Here is a 20008-nt window from a genome sequence, read left to right as displayed (position 1 = left end):
TGGGCCCTCCCACATTCTTAAAGCATCAGACTGCTTAATTATGCCTCCCGTGAGAGGCAAGTTCAGGTGGTAAACCTCGGAACAGCATTCCTTTTTCTGCCCTATCTGATATCATATGCAGTTTTGTCAAATTTTTGCCTTTAAAATCATGCTGTAGGGGTAGTATTCGTGAAATTGGCATTTACTGATCGTAAAAAGACCCAAAATCACCATTATTTGCTTGTTTCCCACCTTAAGCCACACTGGACAACTAAAACAAGTCTTGCTTTGTGATTTAACTCTCATGATAAAAAGAAGGGATGAAAGAAATGATCACATGGAATTATGAAGTAAAAGTTGTGAGTTTTTATTCAACAATAACAAAGATTGACAACTAACTAAGCTTAACTATGACTATAGCTATAGCAACAACGTACAGTTTGTATACAGTTTGATAGAAATAAAAGCAGCAGAGAATACTCATGCATTCCATATGCATGAACTAATACTATGAATAAATAAGGAGTTATATATTAACTAGTACACATACAGGGCATAACTCAAACGGCAAAGTTAAGATACGTAACAGTGTTCTTGTCAAGTACATGGCTTTGTATATACATTCAGTTTTCTGCCACCTTTTTTCAAACACATTCGTAGATTTCAACGACAGAACCCCGTACATGTTCTGTAGATGTCTGCATCTATTTACAGTGTAGTACGATGAGTAAATTCTACACATGCCTGAGTTACACAATAACAGCTGAACATATAATTAATGTAGAATTCATCAAGTACAAGTTTAACATTAACAAAATCATGACCAAATGGTAAAACACATACTGCCAAGACTCATTAAAAGAGCCAAATTTGAATACGTATGACCGATACAATATGCTTTTTAGAACGGACTTACCAGAGAAGGATCATCGACAAAGGTACGCAAACACATACACAGAAAATCCACAGGTCCTAAATCACAGAACACACCCAGAAAAGTGGTGTGTGTGTGCGTGTCTTCCGCCGTTTTCAACAGTTTAGTTAAACATACCTGGTGAAAATCTGCAGTTAGCAGTTAGATTAGAATAATCATGTTAATTTGTTCTTCTTTCGCCATTTTCCTGTATCGGGTAAGAACTTGTAACAAACCATGATATTATTACGTACTAGTTACATTAATAAAATACACAATTTTTTTTTCTCTTCACACATATATATCAAAATTGTTTGCCAAAGGAAAACTGCTAGACCTTAAGTATACATGTTGCTTTTTCAAAAATGTGTTTTCTAGTGTTACTTCAGATGTGGTTTGGCCATCAAGTGTTCTTTGCACTGAGCACTAGTGTGGTTTACCGTAACTCTGCAATTGTGTCATATTTAGCTGATTCGAATGGCAAATACTCACTGTGCACCTACTGGGATTTTTAAGATACTTTTGTTACGGCTTCTTACGACTCAGGACTCAGGTGCCAAAAATTGTTGGCATTGCTCACACAAGTACGTTTTTATGCATGCTGTTCTCCTCACACCTGTTGGGGTTTCCTCCTTTGTGAGTCCTCATGTGTCCCTTCAGATGACCCAACTGTCTAAATTGCTTGCTACACTCCTCACATCTGTATGGTTTTTCACCAGTGTGAGTCCGCATGTGTTCCTTCAAATGACCCATCTGACTGAACTGCTTGGTGCACTCCTCACACCTGTAGGGCTTCTCCCCTGTGTGAGTCCGCGTGTGCGTCTTCAGATCACTCAACTGGCCGAACTGTTTGCTGCACTCCTCACACCTGTAGGGTTTCTCACCCGAGTGAGCCCGCACGTGTGCCTTCAAATGATGCAAATGACGGAACTGTTTGCTGCACTCCTCACACTTGTATGGTTTCTCTCCTGTGTGAGTCCGCATGTGTGTCTTCAGATGACTGAGCTGACTGAACTGCTTGCTACATTCCTCACACTTGTAAGGTTTCTCATCGGTACGAGTCCGCATGTGTCCCTTCAGATGACCCAGCTCACTGAACTGCTTGCTACACTCCTCACATCTGTACGGTTTCTCACCAGTGTGAGTCCGCATGTGTACCTTCAAATGACCCAGCTGACTGAACTGTTTGCTGCACTCCTCACACCTGAAGGGCTTCTCTCCTGTGTGAGTCCGCATGTGCGTCTTCAGATCACCCAACTGACCGAACTGCTTGCTGCACTCCTCACACTTGTAGGGTTTCTCACCAGTGTGAGTCCGAACGTGTATCTTCAAATCACTCAACCTACTGAACTGCTTGCTGCACTCTTCACACCTGTACCGTTTCTCACCTGTATGAGTCCGCACGTGTCCCTTCAGAGCATCTAACCTACTGAACTGCTTGCCGCACTCCTCACACTTGTAGGGCTTCTCACCAGTGTGAGTTTGTATGTGTCCCTTCAAAGAATTGGGATGACTGAACGACATACTACACATGCTGCAGTGATATGGTTTCTCGCCAGTGTGAGTCCGTTTGTGACTTTTCAGATTACTCGACGTGTTGAATCGTCTGCTGCATACGTTACATTTGTATGGCTTCTCACCAGTGTGAGTCAGCATGTGTTTCTTTAAAGTACCTAGCTGACTGAACTGCTTGCTGCACTCCTCACATCTGTAGGGTTTCTCACCTGTGTGAGTTCGCTTGTGTATCTGAAGATCCCTCATCCCACTGAACTGTTTGCAGCACTCCTCACATCTGTAGGGTCTCTCACCAGTGTGGGTTCTCATGTGTCCCCTTAGAGTCCATAAATGTCCGAACTGATTGCCACACTTCTCACATCTGTAGGGTTTCTCACCAGTATGAGTCCCCATGTGTGTCTTTAAATTACACAGCTGACTGAACTGCTTGTCGCATTCCTCACAAATGTAGGGCTTCTCGCCAGTGTGAGTCCGAACGTGTCTCTTTAAATCACTCGACCTTCTGAATTCCCTGCTGCAATGTTCACATCTGTGCGGCTTCTCACCAGTGTGAGTCCGCATGTGCTCCTTCAGATGACCCAGCTGACTGAAATGCTTGCTGCATTCCTCACACCTGTAGGGCTTCTCACCGGTGTGAGTCCGCATATGTATCTTCAGATGAGCGTTATCACTAAACTCTTTATCGCACTCGCTACACTTGTGGGGATTCGGCAAGTCGATTTGATGTCCACGCCTGCCCTCTTCTTGTGCCAGACGAGATATAGCTGCGGTCGCCATGTTCCTACAAGAATAATGGAAAACAATGAGTGCTGACACCATTTACGGTAATCGACGTGTCAACATTCAATACCTTTGATATGGTGAATAAAGGTTATCAGCTGAATTATATATTGTATTATATATGTATATGTACACGTCTACACAAAGGGTTGTTTCAGCTAAACCAAGCGGCTTCAACTTTGACCCCAGCCCACAATGCATCATTCTGCACCTACGCATTCAAAACTGTGAGGTGGCTTGTTGTCCCTTTGGTAACCGATATACCTGTCTAAGCATGATGTGGGACTAATACCGAACTTGCCCGTAGATTAGCTCTACTGGAATTCTTTCTTTTTTTTCTACCAAAAGCGTCGTAATTTTCCATTGAATCATGCGAACAGCTAGTGGGAACTCCATGTACATCCTCTTTAAGGTGACATTCATGAGTTTTTTTCGTGCCATAGACTCTCATGTTATAACACGTGTTTTACATGGGCATGTCGCAACGAAGCTGTAGGAAATGCACCAAGGTCATTGTTGAGAACATTCACCCTAGATCTTTAAAAAAAATTGACAACAACTTCCTAACATACATTCTCTGTTTATACCAATTACAAACTGCACTTAGCTTGACACCTCACAATAGGCACTTTCCAGTTGTAAGCGCTCGACCGCATCACTCAAAATGCACGACTGTGCACGTCTGACCTCGCGTGCGGCAGCCAAAGTTTACCTGCTAATTTGTTTTCAGTTACAAACTAGAGTTCCACGACCTCATACCTTCGCCGACTGATGTTAGCCTTTTCGAGTGAATGCTTATCACTCAGTTTGTAAATAAGGTCCTCATTTGCATACATTTCAAGTGATCCGTTTCTGTACACAGCATTAAAGTAAAATCTTGGAAGCAAGGAAGACCATTGTAGCATTTCCTCATACATTATGTAAATGAGGCCCTCAAGATTTATGTCTGATAACGTCCACATTTGATTATCTCCCAAATGCCACAAGAATGAATCCCATCATTTACCACTCTGGAATTATAGTATTTCGTCATTGATTATGCAAATTAGGTATTCGTTTGCATAATTGATATCTATCAATATTCCTCTCTCTCAGTTACATGTCACGTGTTTGACAACAATGGAATGCAAGGGTTTGTATACTTTTTCACATCACAGATCCTGATTTGCATGATTCTTGTACGATCATGTAAATCATCACCCAAACTATGTACATCCCTACAAATCATGACGATCCGTCATCACCTTCTTGAGTTATTCTCTTTCAAAGTTTGCAACAAACCTATGCCTATACCTACACGAGTTCTCCCAAGAGTTATAAAAATAATCACTGTAAGAATATTTTTGCTTTATTGGTATCATAACTTTTATCTTTACTACAGAAAATAAGGCAATTTGTTGGCAATGTATTTGCTTCAAACATGTACTACATGTACTTTACACATCTTGATTAGCCAGTTGTATCAGAGAATCAAAGTTTTTGATTTTGTGGGAAAGAAATATGCTGGTGTCATCGGAAAATAGCATAAAATTAAGTATTGTTCTGTTACGAACCAAGTGCACAGATTCACCACAGAATAATGTGCGTAATTTTTTTCAACCCTATACCTTCCAACAGGAATAGCGTTAGATCGTGAGGCTGCTGTGTTAAAATGCCCTTGTGACCTCCCTGGCCCCAAAACAGAGCCCTGCACCTGGCCAAGTAAAGTTCCACATGTGTTCTCCAGGGACGTCCCACGGGGAGCGCGCTTCCGGTAAACTAGGTCACCCGCCAGAAGACCTGTCAGTGCAATTTAACCTGAATATATAGACTTGATAATGGCAAATTGAAAGGGAATTGTAGAAATTTCCTTATAAATCATGTTAATGAGGCCGTGTCATGCATGATTTTTGTCTGATATTGTTCACCTTTACTTAGCTTCCTAATGATACAAGAATGAAATTCCAATCATTTACTATTGTGGTATTTTCAATTAGTATTTTCTAATTAATTATGCAAAATAGGTAGCTATTAGCAACATTGGTATCTATCGATACCTCTCTCTTTTTCAGCTATATATGTCACATGTTTGAGAGTCCTATTTTGAAAGGCAGCAGATTTATAAACTTTCCTTGCTAATTATGCAAATTAGCTCCTGATTTACATAATGATTATTTGATTATGTAAAGCATTAATCAAGCTATCTACATACAATAAACCAAGACGATCCGTTGATCATAAGTCAAGTTATTCATGTCCAAAGGTCAAAACAATTACATTAAAAACACCAGCTGCAGCTCCAACCAAGCCGCTAGAGGGCCCAAACGTACACAACTTACTTCATGTGGCATGGGGTATCTACCACACAAAAATCATGACCGTAGCACTTGCAGAAAATTTGACCTGAAACTTTGGAGCTCTGCTGCAGTATCTTAGGTGCCCCCTAGGAGGCCCATCCTTGAACTTGACCTTCTCCTTTAATAAACTTACCTATGCACTAAATATCGTGCACAACCATCAACAGCTTCTTGAGTTATCCTGTCAACAAGCAAATACGCATACATAAACAGCCCGCTGCAGTACCGCAGGAACATGCCAGGCGACCCATTTTTGAACTTGACCTCTGTTACCACAATCTCTACGTACCCACCAAAAATCATGCAGGTCCATCAACAATACATCGAGTTATGTTGTCTACATACAAACACACTAACATAAAAAGTCCACTGTTGGTTAACTTTAGGAAAATGCCAGGTTAACTATTTTCGAACTTGACCTTCGTTTCCACAACCGCCACTTACCTACCAAAAATCAGCAAGATCCGTCAAAGTTTTCTCGACTTATGATCTCGACATACATACGGACCCACTTTACAGCTGGCGTACCCGATAACATAAACTTCCCGCGAAGGCATACCTTCCCGGCGAAGCTAACAGGCTTTTATTAGTTTGACGCGTGAGATTAGCTGGGCTGGCTAAAAGAGAATCTCCCACCGATATAAAACACACGTTCGTGCGGCCCTTCATTTTTTTGGGTACGTATTCTTTTACGACACCCACTCAAAATAATCCATGAATGAGACAGTTATATCATATGTCCCGATTTTTGTTTCGCTCGCCGGCAAAAAAAACGGGGCATATGATAAAACGATGTCGATCTCACCCTCCAACTTCTGTTTGGAGAGCACGTAAACGTAGCCTGGTAGCCAAACCTATTATAGCTCCCGAGTCTGCTCTGCTACATGTATGTAAATTGCTATAAACTTCAGAAACTGAACTGCCCCAAAACAAGGAGGTTATATAGACATAACCTTCTTGTCCAAAACAAACTGATACAGCATTTTCCCTATTGTATACATGTCTAACCGTCTGGTCAATACTGTCGTAATCACTTTCCTGACCTAGAAATGCAGCAGAATGTAACACGAATGGCACCTTGTGAACACACATGTTACGTGGAATCGAGTATGGACATTGTTCTCTCCATTACCAGCGTAGTTAGCCTGGTAGAGACTAATTATATACTGTAAATGCATTTAAGTTCGCGTGGGTTTTTTTTCGCGCTAAGGAGAAAATGAAGTGTTTACGGTGGTTTTAGGTTCGCGGCAGTGCTATAGTCATACACTGCTACATTATTGGACAAAAATATTCGCGGTGAAACATAAAACCGCGAACATAAAACCACCGCGAATATTTCTACATTTACAGTATCTCTTTGGGTGGCAACCCTCCAGACAGTTCCTTTGTTTGATAATGCAACGTCTTGTCTTTTGTGACCTTTTGTGTATCTGTGGGCTTGGACACAGTGCCTTCCTCATTTGCATAATAACGACCACTAGAATTCACATCTGTCGAGCTTCTCCGTACAACAAAAACAGTACATTCTCAGCGTACACGCATACATAGGAAGGTATAATTACAAATTTCATATTGCAAACTGTATTTGGGCCACATATAGATACAAAGTATTTTGCTTTTGAGTAGGATATGCAGTATTCTCAACCAGACTAGCTACACTGACTATTAGGAGAATAATAGGGAGATAATTTATACCCCTTGGTTGGCCTGGATTCCAGACCCCCAATCTTCAAAATATATATCCATATGATAGATATTTTACAATTTAGGGGTCTGGCATCCTATTGGTCCGCGCGCATAAGATAAGATGTTTCGCGTAAGAGGAAAGGTTTCTCTTACGACAGACTGGCTCTCCTGGCTAAGCATTCGATTTTGGCCGAATTCTACTATCCATAACCCCGCAGGAAGGCCTGGTGGAGGCTAGAGATATCCAACGTATATTCGTGCTCGTAACGTTACGTGTATACGTACGAGTGTAAGAAACTTAACAGGGTGTTACAACATTGTAGACTTTTTGGCGGACTGAACATAGTAGAAAATGGCCCTGTACATTTAGTGGGATATCTTGTCAGAGGACTTGGCCGGTCTCGGGGTTATATTTCCAATACACATTTGCCCGCAAGAAAGCCTGAAATTTGAACTTGACCTTCTCAGAAGACATAATCAGACAAACCACGCATAATCGGTCAAGGCGAAGAACCCAAAATTTCACCTTACCTTACCTTGTATAAGGCGGTGATTTCCTTTCCTATTGTCTGAACTTGTTCTGACCAAAGAGATCTTTGTTTTGACACCGAAAAATCTGCTGACGTGTCCGCTCACAGCCTCTGTACACCAGACAACTGACGGTTAGATTGTCTGCTGCCATCTAATTTCCAATGTGGCCAATCAGCGCTCTCCTTTCAGACAATCACAGGAGACTGCATGGGGTACGACTGGCCAATCAGGGCGCGCCTTTCAGACAATCACGGGAGACTGCACGTGATACGACCATACCACCCAAAACTGAACAAGTAATGCACATTAGGGTGTAATGTTCTGAACATGCGTATATTGTGTTTGCACCATTGTGAACAGAACGCCCCCCCCCCCCCGATTTGAGAATGGGGGAGTGTGTGAAATAAATTAATGTTTATCTAAAAGACAAACGCCTCTGTCATCAATCGTGTACTACAGACTTAGTTTATTTACCTTAAGACAATCTGGACACCTGACAAGAGCAAGTTTTACAAATTGAAGATTTTAATGATACTTCATGAAAACTTAACAGTCTGGGGGAAAGTTTCTACTGCCAAGTCTGCATTCGGTTTTTCAACAGTTCACGCTACAAAGTATATAAAAAAAAGAGAGAAGAGTTACAATGCCTACTGCAGCCGTGCTCGCTTGGACCGGGGAGGTCCATCGTCATCCCCGTCATCCCTCTGATTTGCATAACACCCCCCACATGAACAGCCTTTAATGAACTCTAGCATCATAACATCATCATCATTTGTATCGCTATCGCTATCGATGACAGATTCATGATCGCTGTCATCATCAATTACGATGATTGGAGGTGACTGTGCTGATGGTGGTGGTGCCGCTACCTCCATCACAGCAGGCGCCGCGACTGGAACTTCCATCGCTGCGGGCGCCTCGACTGGAACTTACATCAACGTAGGTGCCTCGACTGGAACTTACATCAACGCAGGTGCCTCGACTGGAACTTACATCAACGCAGGTGCGTCAGCCCAGGACGCCCACATGGTCTCCAGAAGTTGAGTGCACAGCTGGTCGGCCTGCTCGGCTCCAGCAGCGATGGCTTCGGCTGCCCCAGAATCCACAGGTCCCAACACATTGACAACGACTGGTGCAAGCTTGGGCTCAACGTCAAGGAGATCAATGAGCAGCCCGGGCATGCACGCGGGAATGTCTCCTATGGAAAATAAAGGATTTGTACAAAAAATCACACAGGTTAGTACAACTTACAAATACAACACACACATGTGTACAATATCACACAGGTTAGTGAAGTAACGAACTCAACATACACATGTACAGAACATCACAGGTGTTAGTAAAGTTACAAACATAACATACACATGTACATATGTACAGACCACAGATGTTAGTAAAGTTACAAATATAGCATACTCATGTACAGAACACCATACATGTTAGACTAACTTACAAACGCAACATGCACATGTGGAGAGCATCACACAGCTTAGTAAAGTTGCAAACACAATATACGCATGTTCAGAACATTACACATGTCAGTACAACCTACAAACGCCACACACACATGTACAAAACATCACACATGCTAGTACAACTTATAAGCACAACATACACATGCGCACATCCAGGCGTTCTCGACTTATCCTGTTCACTAACAGACACACAGACATGCATAAAAAAATAACCTTCTCGACGAAATTTCGTCGCGAAGGTAATTAATCAAATTAAACAACCTCAGTCTAAGGCTTAATACAATGTGCCTGACAAGGCTTGACAAAAGTAAGGTAACAAAATAAATTTCAGAGGCAATAAGAAAAATTCGTCTTATGTGTTCTTTTATATCTTATCAACAGCTGGCCTTCTTATTGTGTTTATCGCCCCTCATTTATACCAAAATGTTCACGATGAAGGAAGTGTGGATACGTACAGGGAATAAGGGTATGGGTAGGGTCTGCACGGGTTTAGTGAGCATCATATTCTTTTAAAAACCACACCTCCTTTAACTCACCACAAGCGAAATTCTGGATGTAAAAAGCCGGCTGATTATGTATTCATTGATCGTAAAACTAGAGTTCCACGAACACAATATCTTCGCCAAATAATCAGGCTTATTATTGAAAGTGATTGATATTTACATGCTTATCACCCCCTGCAAATTTGATCATACACCATACCGTTTGTAAGTTAAGGGGGGGGGGGGGGGTGAGTCCAGTCTAGATAGGGTTAAAAATCATTTGGTGGTACAGGACTAGTATAAGTGTCTAGTGTGCTGATATATGTTAAAATTGGTCATGAAAAAGTGTGTTGATATCATAAAGACATAACCTCCCTGCCCAAAACAAACAGATACAGCATTTTCCCTATTGTATACATGTCTAACCGTCTGGTCAATACTGTCGTAATCACTTTCCTGACCTAGAAATGTAGCAGAATGTAACACGAATCGCACCTTGTGAGCACATATGTTACGTGGAATCAAGGAGGGTGTATTGATGTGCAATGTAAGTCTTAGCTGATTATTTCAACCTTTCTAAATTGAACGGCATTCGTTGTTCCACTGTGACATTTCAATAACAATGATGGATAAATACATCTTGAATCTTGAAACCAAGGAACCTAGCCAGCTACCCGGCAAATGACCCCAATACAAAAGGCAACGGTGGCCATACTCCCCCCGGCAAATTGTTCTTTCCGTGACCGGCGTAGTTAGCCTGGTAGAGACTTATTACTGTAAATGCATTCGTTCGCGTGATTTTTATTTCGCGCTAAGGAGAAAATGAAGTGTTTGCGGTGGTTTTAGGTTCGCGGCAGTGCTATAGTCACATACTGCCACAGTATTGGACAAAAATGTTCGCGGTGAAACTGTCGCCGTGAAAACCGCAAACATAAAACCACCGCGAACATTTCTGCATTTACAGTACCCCTATCTCTTTGGGTGGCAACCCTCCAAACAGGTCCTTTGTTTGAAAATGCAACGACTTGTCTTTTGTGTATCTGTCGGCTTGGACACAGTGTCTTCAACATTTGCATAATAACGACCACTAGAATTCACATCTGTCGAGCTTCTCCGTACAACAAAAACAGTACATTCTCAGCGTACACGCATACATAGGAAGGTTTAATTACAGATTTCATACTGTATTTGGGCCACATATAGATAACGTTGGGTAACATAAATTCGCGGGGTACTTAAATTCGCGATTTTTCGAAAACGGGGTATTTAGGGATATGTGCTAGATGCAACATAAGTAATACCGCTAGAAATGCAAACCTGACGGACTTACGTATTCAGAACACTGTCTGAAAAGCTTCGATAAGCATGCATTATAAGGCGACGAGGTCAAAAACTCTCCGTCCCTTATTGGAACAGTCTGAGGGCTTCGTGGGAGAATTACACAACATGGTTGTCGGCTGGTTTATAAGAAAAATGTCACATCCGCTTCCTGCTAAACACAATTATTTACAAGACAACTTATTACAATCTCTTTTGCTAACCTGCAACTGGATTCTAAGTGTGATCAATCATCAAAACTCCTCTCTGTTGCTACAACCTACGGCACGTGTATTTTCCCGCCGCCATATTGTTAACCAGAATCCTGTTGTCAAGCAGACGACAAAGGTTTGTGAGGAACACTTTTTGTCTAAATGCTGCGTGTGATAGTGGACTGAGGAAGATATTTTCCTCAAAGTTTGCAAGGAACACATGGACATAGTAGTATTACCATTACTACGGCATCCAACTAACTTTCCATGAATAATGTAACGTTACACGTTGCCCGATGATGACGATGGGCCGACTTTGGGTGAAGTTCTACCGACTCAACACACGGGTTGTTCCCGGAGGCCTGATGTGTGCGGTACGGCCGTTTTTTCGTGTATTTTTTTTTACTTGGACACGTCTATATCCATAGCATTCTCCTCAAGCCAAGGATGGAACGAATAGCTGCTGTATAAAATGTGATTAGCGGTAAGATATTCAAGACGAATCTTCTCTCCCGAATTAATGTGCCCCCCTGTCCGACAGCACCGTCATTGTGCGTGCGGCGGACGGTAGTTTCAAGTTGAAATATTATGGTGTCAGCACGACTATAGACAAAATCTACCATATATATGAGTAGTGCAAAGATAGTACATGATACTGACAGAATTATAGAAAAAAAGGATGGTTTATTGTTCTGCTAGATTGATTTCAGTCAACCATTATTGGAAAAATCCCGAATTTATGTTACCCAACGTTACAACGCATTTTGCGTTTGACTAGGATATGTAGTATTCTCAACCAGACTAACTACACTGGCTATTGGGAGAATAATAGGGAGTTAATTTGTCTTCAACCTCCTTGGTCCACACAAGAGGAAATGTTTCTTTTACCACCGACTGGCTCTCCTGTCTAATCATTCACCCGATTTTTGCCAAATTCTACTATCCATACCCCCGCGGGAAGGCCTGGTGGAGGCTAGAGATATGCAACTATCTTCGTGGTCGTAATGTTACGTGTACGAGTGTACGAAACTTAACCGGTTGTTGCACAATTCTAGACCTTTTGGCGGACTGAAAATAGTAGAAAATGGTCCTATATATCTAGTGGGATATTTTGGCCGGTCTTAGGATTATATTTCCAATACACATTGGCCCGCAAAGTCAAAGAAACCTAAAAAAATGCCTTTTCAGAAGACATAATCACTCAAACCACGCATAGTTGTTCAACAGATGAAGAACCAAAATTTCACCCTACCTTACCTTGCAAATACCAACGGCGGTGACTTTCTTTCCTAATGGCTGAACTTGTTCTGACCAAAGAGATCCTTGTTTTGACACCGAAGAGTCTGCTGACGTGTCTTCTCACAGCCTCTGTACACCAGACAAGTGACGGTTAGATTGTCTGCTGCCGTTTGATGGGGTCTAATTTCATTTCCACCTGTGGGCCAATCAGCGTTCGCCTTTCAGACAATCACAGGAGACAGCATGGGGTACGACTGACCAATCAGGGCTCGCTTTTCAGACGATCACGGGAGACTGCACGTGATACGATCGTACCACCCAAACTGAACAAGTAATGTACATTAGGGTAGAACGGGCGGTACACAAAGGAAAAGATCTTGTATCAGTACTACACGGTGGTCAAAAAGGCCTCGATTTTTCCTAACTTGGAAAACATGAATATTGATAAGGACTCGATGTCAATCACTCCTTTCACTATTGGCAACAGTAGCTGATTGGTTCACACTTTTGCAGGCGGGATCCAGATTTGTTTTGGTTGTACTAAGCCGTGCAGCATTTTCCCCGCGAACTTGTCCTTTTCAAATGCGCGCCTAGTCTCCGCCCCTATTGTTTTCTGGTTTACACATTAACAATACCCCAGTTTTCATTTCAATCATTCCCACGCTCAAGCTTCGTACAGACACCATCGTTTCAATTCTTCCTGAGCTAAATTTTCGTCCATCTTACCCCACAAAAAAACTAAAGCCACTAAGAAATCGCAGTTTCCGTTGTAACTCACCGACATTCCCGGGTTCTTGATTCCGCGCTTGACCGCTGGAGACGGGGCCAAACAAAAAACGGCATTTCCTACGTACATTATCTGCGCCTTTGTTTAAACACACAGTCAAAATTAACCGATAGAATTCCGAAAAATTATCGACGAAGTCGAATGTTTTTATTTATCATATAATAAGATAAACCCCTTGTGAAAACGTGCGACCCGATAACGCAACGCTCCCCTTTATATATGGCGTCTTTGATCAGGAAATCATGACAGTACTGGCGTGTCTGGCCCTGTCCTACACAGCGACTCATGATCAATAATCAAACCTACGTTTTCCGAATTAGTAACACATCCTTTTTAGTAACAAACACCTTACGTTTTCGTCATTTTTTGTAATAGAACAAGATCAAAGTATGTAATTCAATACGCGTGGTAACAACGCTCACGCCAGCGTCTGAGATTGATGTGCCGAATGTTGCGCCGACATAACGTTTCATACAAACTTTCTGACGGCTATGGTTGAAAAATAAAAACAGTGCATTCTTATGAAGAGAAAAATATAACGAAATACACATAAGTAAATCAAATGCTGGGAAATATGAAGGCTGCGTTTTTCTTTGACAGCAGAACTGGATTGACGCGGAAATTTCTTTTGTTTACAATTACCGACGCCACGTCTGTTTTCTTCATGAAACATACTTGTGGGTCTCAATCGAGTCAATGCATTTTTACATTTCACCCACGTGTCTTCCAATCCAAAAATGTACCATTTGGGTGTACAGTTATATATCATTAGAAAGTGTACTCGTTTCTATCTCTACAAACGCCGGTCACCCGGTCGATACAATCATAACAATGTTTCAATTTCTAGTACCGACACAACATTTTCATGAAATATCTTCTATGAAAGTTTTTGGACGATTGAATCATTCTCACAGTTTGCTTTGCAGTACCAAAAAAAATTGAAGAATAAATGATATACTGATTTCTTGAGAGGAGTGAATGAGAATATACTATTGAGGTCTTTGGTAGTTGAAAATCGCGGGCAATTATCTCGCTTGGGCCGGAACAAATACAATGGCAGTATTTCTCGCTCATTTGCATCTGGCTTGTGACAGGGCCTAGCGAAATCTTCTGATCTTCGCCGACGCCTTCATTATACTGGCCAAACATGTCCTTTCTACCACGTGTACTATCTGAACATAGCGTACGCTTCATACTTTGGCCCATATTTTTTGATCTACAAAGGATAATTTGACAAAAACACCATGATCGGAAGAGCAAAAACGCGCCCCAATTTTGATGACGTAGGCTGTCTGTTCCATGGTGGCTCACGGGAGATATGGAAGGAAATGTGACCCAAAATTCTTCAAAATTTCGTAGAAAGATTTTAGATTTCACAGACATCGACTCAAGTTTCATAGAATTGAAAAAATATTGGTATAAACATTGACTAGGACTTCAACTAATGTTTAGTACGTAAATCAGAAAAAAATCCTTTGAGCAGCGGCTACAAAGTTGAAAGTTCAATCACCGGACGTAGCCTGGCTTACGTTCTCCTAAATAATGTACTATTTTGAACGCAGTGTATAGCTGTCACTTTTATTCTTAAATGTATTTGAAAAGCCAACATATCGTCTCTGTAGGTACTTGTTAATTTCTGTTTCTTGACCCGACCATCGGTTCATGCGTTATTTGAGATACATTTTGTACCGTGTACTGGTGTAAAGCTATGAATGCAGGGTCCCGGTGGGTACCCCGCGGTGCGGTGGGCGGAGCTAATTTCCATAGCGACGCGGATTTTTGCTTGACGACCGTACCACCGTGCTACTCCGAGTGTATACCAAAATATGTCGACTGCAAAATACCAGGACAAAGAAATAAAGTGTCATGTAAAGTAACAGGAATCATAATCAGCTGTCGTGTTGGATTATTTCTTTGTTTGATGTGTCTTTGTCTTAGTTTGCGCCTATATAACGTTATACCAAATGCCCTATCGTTTGAATGTAAAGTTTGAAAATTCTGGTAAAGAGATTGATTTTTAGACATGTGTCATTGGCCTGTAATGCTTTAAAGGTGCCCTAAGCGATTTCAGGGGATAAAACTTGAAATATTCTGGGGAAAACAATTCTGTTTGATGAAGTTGAAATTGACATTTACTTCCCCATATTAGCAAATCTGCATCATTATTTAAAACTTTGGGCGTTAAAAAATAGCACAGAAGCAAGCCACAAAAGGAGTATCTTATTTATTGGGTCCCCCCCAAAATTAGCCCAGAATCCAGCCGTAACCGTTTTCTGTCGACAATTTTCGGTAACTTCCGGCCGCGTGATGTCACAATGCCCAAGCACATTGAGCCATGACCACGTGATTATTTCTTCGGAAGCGTTCGGGACTTATCGGTCAGAATCGTGCATGTTCGGAAGATTTGAAATGATGGCTGGCCCCCAAGTGCTCCGATTTTCAATGAGTTCCCACCACACAACGCCATTGCATTTTTGCTCCATGTTGGTCGATATGCGATGGGATAGTGTTATCTAAACTTACAATGGATAGAAATCAGAAAAAGATTGATTTTGAATATGTGACTTTCAGTGCCCTAGGACTGCTTAGGGCACCTTTAAGTGTGGGATGGGCGGCGAAATTTTGGTCAGCTATAACTCTGTAATCATGAATGGGAAAATAAAGGGGTCTTCAGTTTTCGAATACCCACCAAGTGCCCTGCCGATTGAAAGTAAAGTTTGAAAATTCTTGGTCAGAGATTGATTTTTGTCAACGTGCCTATAGCCTATACTGCATAGGGGTGGGGACGGAACTTTAGTCAGCTATAACTCCGTAACCATGAATGAGAAAATAGAGCGGTTTCATTCCTCCAATACCTATAATCTCCAAGCACATCCAATGGGTTGCAAAGACCATATCCAACTGGCAGGAGATGCTTTTATTTCTCCAAGCAGATCCAACGGTTGCAAAGACCATATCCGGCTGGCAGGAGATGTTTTTATTTCTCCAAGCAGATCCAACGGTTGCAAAGACCGTATCCAACGGGCAGGAGAAGTTTTCATTGCAACCCTTTATGTGGTAAAGACTGTAAAATTCGGCACAATCCATTGTTTACTGCAAGGCCGTTTTGTTCTATGTTTTGTGCAATAAACCAGTTACTACCGGGCGGTCCACGTAAGACGCTACTAATTCACAGGAGATAAGGATATTTTCGGCTGTGTATTTATTTATTTGTTTGTATTTTCGCATGTGTATATTTCCCATGTGCTTGTTTCATAGTACTGTTGTAGTGTAGGAGTTTTGTTCAGACGGAAGTGGTGAAAGAGTCCATACTGTGAAGAAAGATTGCTTTATTTATATACTGTAATGGTTTATTGGTCAGAAATTACCCGTGCTATGGCAGCCAGTGCTGAATTGCTGCAGGGTTTACAATCACATAACTTGACGTAACAGATACGTATTTGCTCCACACTTGCACTTTGTGGAACTGTCGCAAGGGTCTGGGAGGCTGCCATATGGTGCCATCAAGTGACCTCAATACGACTTAAAATTTTACAACCTGTCTAATGAATGAAGGTATGAAGAAAGATCTTTTTCTATATTTTTTGCCTATGCACCAAGTGTCAATTTCTGCAATCTTTTTTTCTACAAAAAGGAACGAAACCGACCATACACTCAGGCTGGCCAATATGGACGACGTGGGAATGTTTATTTTGTGGTTTGTTTGTATGTGTAATTTTGAAGGCTAGGGTCCTTCACCTTGTTAGATTGTAAACTGAATTAATAGCAAAGTTAACGTTTCTACAAAAGTCATCGAGGGTGCTTCGTCACCGTCCAACCACTGATTATGATTGACAGTAACTCAGTTAGACAACAGTTAGTACGTTATAAAGAAACAGTAGTTAGAATCCTAAATCAAGGCATGGTTACGTTCGTCGTGCGATATTTTTTTGGACAGGATTGTCTGTGAGTCTTTCGCAGAATCAACGACGATCTGGGCGAGAGACCTTTTTTTTCGTCACAATACAGCTGAATTTTACACGACCACCACACCCGACACATCCATGGCCTTTCCTAGACTACCACCAATATTCGATTGTCGTAAACCTAGCCTGACCAAATCGCGCTCCTAGCGGGTCGGGTGGGGGTTATTAACCTCAGCCCGAGAGCTTGTGTAAACACAGGCTATCGTAAACCTATCGTAAGACGAATGTGCTGACTTATTTTTAGGCCCCAATTGGAAGAAGGGGCCCCGCCGTGTAGTTACACATTGATGGACGGGAAAACGACAAGCAGATCTAACGGTAGCAAAGACCGTATCCAACTGGCAAAATGAGTTTTCATTGGTCTTTGCCACCGTTAGATCGGCACAACTGGGACCTAAGCATGTAGTCAATACTCCACTAGTACTAATACTTAGTCTACTTTGCAGGCTTTCTGGCCTGCGCCAACGTTTATTCTCTGGGTAGTGCTGATTCGTGTTTTTTAACATATCGAGGCCATGGCATGGTTCTTTACGATTTCTCCAGCAAAAGAACATGGCCCCGATATGTTGAAAGTCGCGAATCAGCGCTCCCCCTAAAAAGAAACGCCGGCGCTGGCCAGAAAAACTGCAAAGGAGGCTAACTAGTAGTAGGTAACTAATACTGAGCTTATAAGCACCATGATATCGAGGAATGTGACCAGGGCCATATGCAAATATCTGACCTTTGCGCCAATTGAAATGGGCGTGAGAAAAAAACAACAACATTAGAACGAGGGATTTTTTTAGAGATCAACAAAATTAATTCCAAAGCAAAATCAGTCATTGTTGCACTTTATCGCCCATAAACAATATTGCAGCGTAATTCACTTTGACAAGTTCTGGCCAATTGATTAACGATTTTTGTGACAATGGATTAACTGAAACAGGATGACACTCAGGCTATTAAAGATGACAGAACTCAGAAGAAACTTGATATCTCTAAGTACATTTGTCCCACGCCTACGGTTCTCTAAAGGAAAACAAACAGAGAGACAAACAAAACAAAGGGACAATCGTTACTGGACGACCAGAGGCCAGAAGTGAATTGAAACAATGGCGAGGGGAATCCGGTACTTTTTATTCGTCACTCTGAAGTTTCTGGCTGTGGTGTTGGCCTCGGTTCTAACGATTGTCGTTACAAGAACCGCGACCTTCCCGTCTTACCAAACTTCCCCACCGGCGTGTGAGCCCAGCGACGACGACTTCATCCCTGCCGACAAGGAAAGACTGGCCCGTTTTACCTCGGCCATCCAGTTCCAAACTGTGTCCTATGAACGCGGGGTAGGAACACCACAGGAGTTACTCAAGTTTATACATTTTATCCAGGAGAGTTTCCCGACGATCCACAGCTCACCGATGGTCCGGAGGGATGTGGTCGGGAACTACAGCTTGTTGTACCGAGTGGAGGGGTCGGACGCCTCGCTCCAACCCTACATGTTGGCGTCCCACCTTGACGTGGTGCCCGTCGCAGAAGAAGCAAACTGGGAGGCGCCGCCATTTTCGGGAGAACTCAAAGACGGGTGCATCTACGGCAGAGGGACGATAGACGCCAAGCATAGCCTGATGGGGAGTCTAGAGGCTCTGGAGTTTCTTCTTTCGCGAGGACATCAACCTAAACGTACTCTGTACCTCGCCTTCGGACATGACGAGGAGACACAGGGCCATTTTGGAGCAAAGGTCATCAGTGACGTGTTGACTAAACGGGGAGAGAAAATAGAGTTTATTCTTGATGAAGGAACTCCCGTAGGGGACGGCCTCTTACCAGGTAAGCATATATGCATAGACAACGAAATTTGAAATCATTTTGATTTCAATTGATTTAATATATCATTGATGTAGGATTTTCCGTCACTGGGGATTGAATCTGTCGACCAACGGTAGTTATGCTGTCTAAAATCACACAATTTTTTATCCTTCAATGTGATGTAATGTTTGACATTAAAACACCTCGACGTGAAAATCATTATGTCTTGGTCGTGCTGTGAGTCGATCCTTTTCAAGCTGACCACCTGTCAAAAACGGCACTGTAGGGGGCCGACTTGGTTAGATTTGGCTGCACATTGTTACAGTTTGAGAATATATGTTATTGGTACAGTTTTAGAATATGATTTGTTTTTAACTCTGCGACTCCCAAGCGACGATCAGTATGGAGTTACCAGAAAAATGGAATTCCGTACCAAGAACAACAGTGCTATAATGTGCACATCATTCAGTACCAAGGGCAGACTCAAGTGCTAGTGTACATAACATTCAGTAGCAAAGACAGACAGAGAACATTGCTAGTTCACGTAACTTTCAGTACAAGGAACAGACACAACAGTACTGGCTATAGTGTACACAATACTCAGAAGTCCTCTATTATCCCCTATTCTTTAGGTGTAAGTAAACCGGTTGCGTTCATCGGTGTCGCTGAGAAAGGCTTCATGACGCTGCGTCTAGAGGTGAATGAAGAAGGCGGCCACGCCTCCATGCCTAAATCTGAGTCAGCCATTGGTAAGGACTATTTTTTGCTGCTGTCTTTGCTACTTTTATTGTTTAAAGGGTAAATATTTGCCTGTTCTTTTGGATATCTAAGCTAATAGACCTCTTGTCAATAGGGGTAAGAGGGGCAAAATGTATCACCAAAGATGGGATACCTATATTGCAATAGAGGCTTATTATAGGCTCACACAAACCTGCGCCTCACTTTGGTGCATGCCCTGAGCTGACCCCGAGAAATTCAAAATGGCCACCGTAATTGGCAAGAAGTCTAT

General features: G+C 42.1%; 1 protein-coding gene and 1 pseudogene across 1 annotated transcript; one reads left to right on the top strand and one right to left on the bottom strand.

The window, feature by feature from the left end:
• Positions 1-322: 322 nt before the first annotated feature.
• LOC136435598 (zinc finger protein 271-like) lies at positions 323-3219 on the bottom strand. Its single transcript, XM_066429219.1, has one exon. It carries the CDS (start codon positions 3182-3184, stop codon positions 1469-1471), a length of 1716 nt encoding a protein of 571 aa, XP_066285316.1. The 5' UTR covers positions 3185-3219; the 3' UTR covers positions 323-1468.
• Positions 3220-18210: 14991 nt separating this feature from the next.
• LOC136435922 (N-fatty-acyl-amino acid synthase/hydrolase PM20D1 pseudogene) lies at positions 18211-19801 on the top strand (annotated as a pseudogene).
• The last annotated feature ends 207 nt before the right edge of the window (positions 19802-20008 follow it).

The sequence above is a fragment of the Branchiostoma lanceolatum genome, chromosome 5 (assembly GCF_035083965.1).
Source record: "Branchiostoma lanceolatum isolate klBraLanc5 chromosome 5, klBraLanc5.hap2, whole genome shotgun sequence".
Lineage (NCBI taxonomy): Eukaryota > Metazoa > Chordata > Leptocardii > Amphioxiformes > Branchiostomatidae > Branchiostoma > Branchiostoma lanceolatum.
Note: the sequence above shows the minus strand (reverse complement) of the source record. Positions and strands in the feature narration are given on the sequence as shown.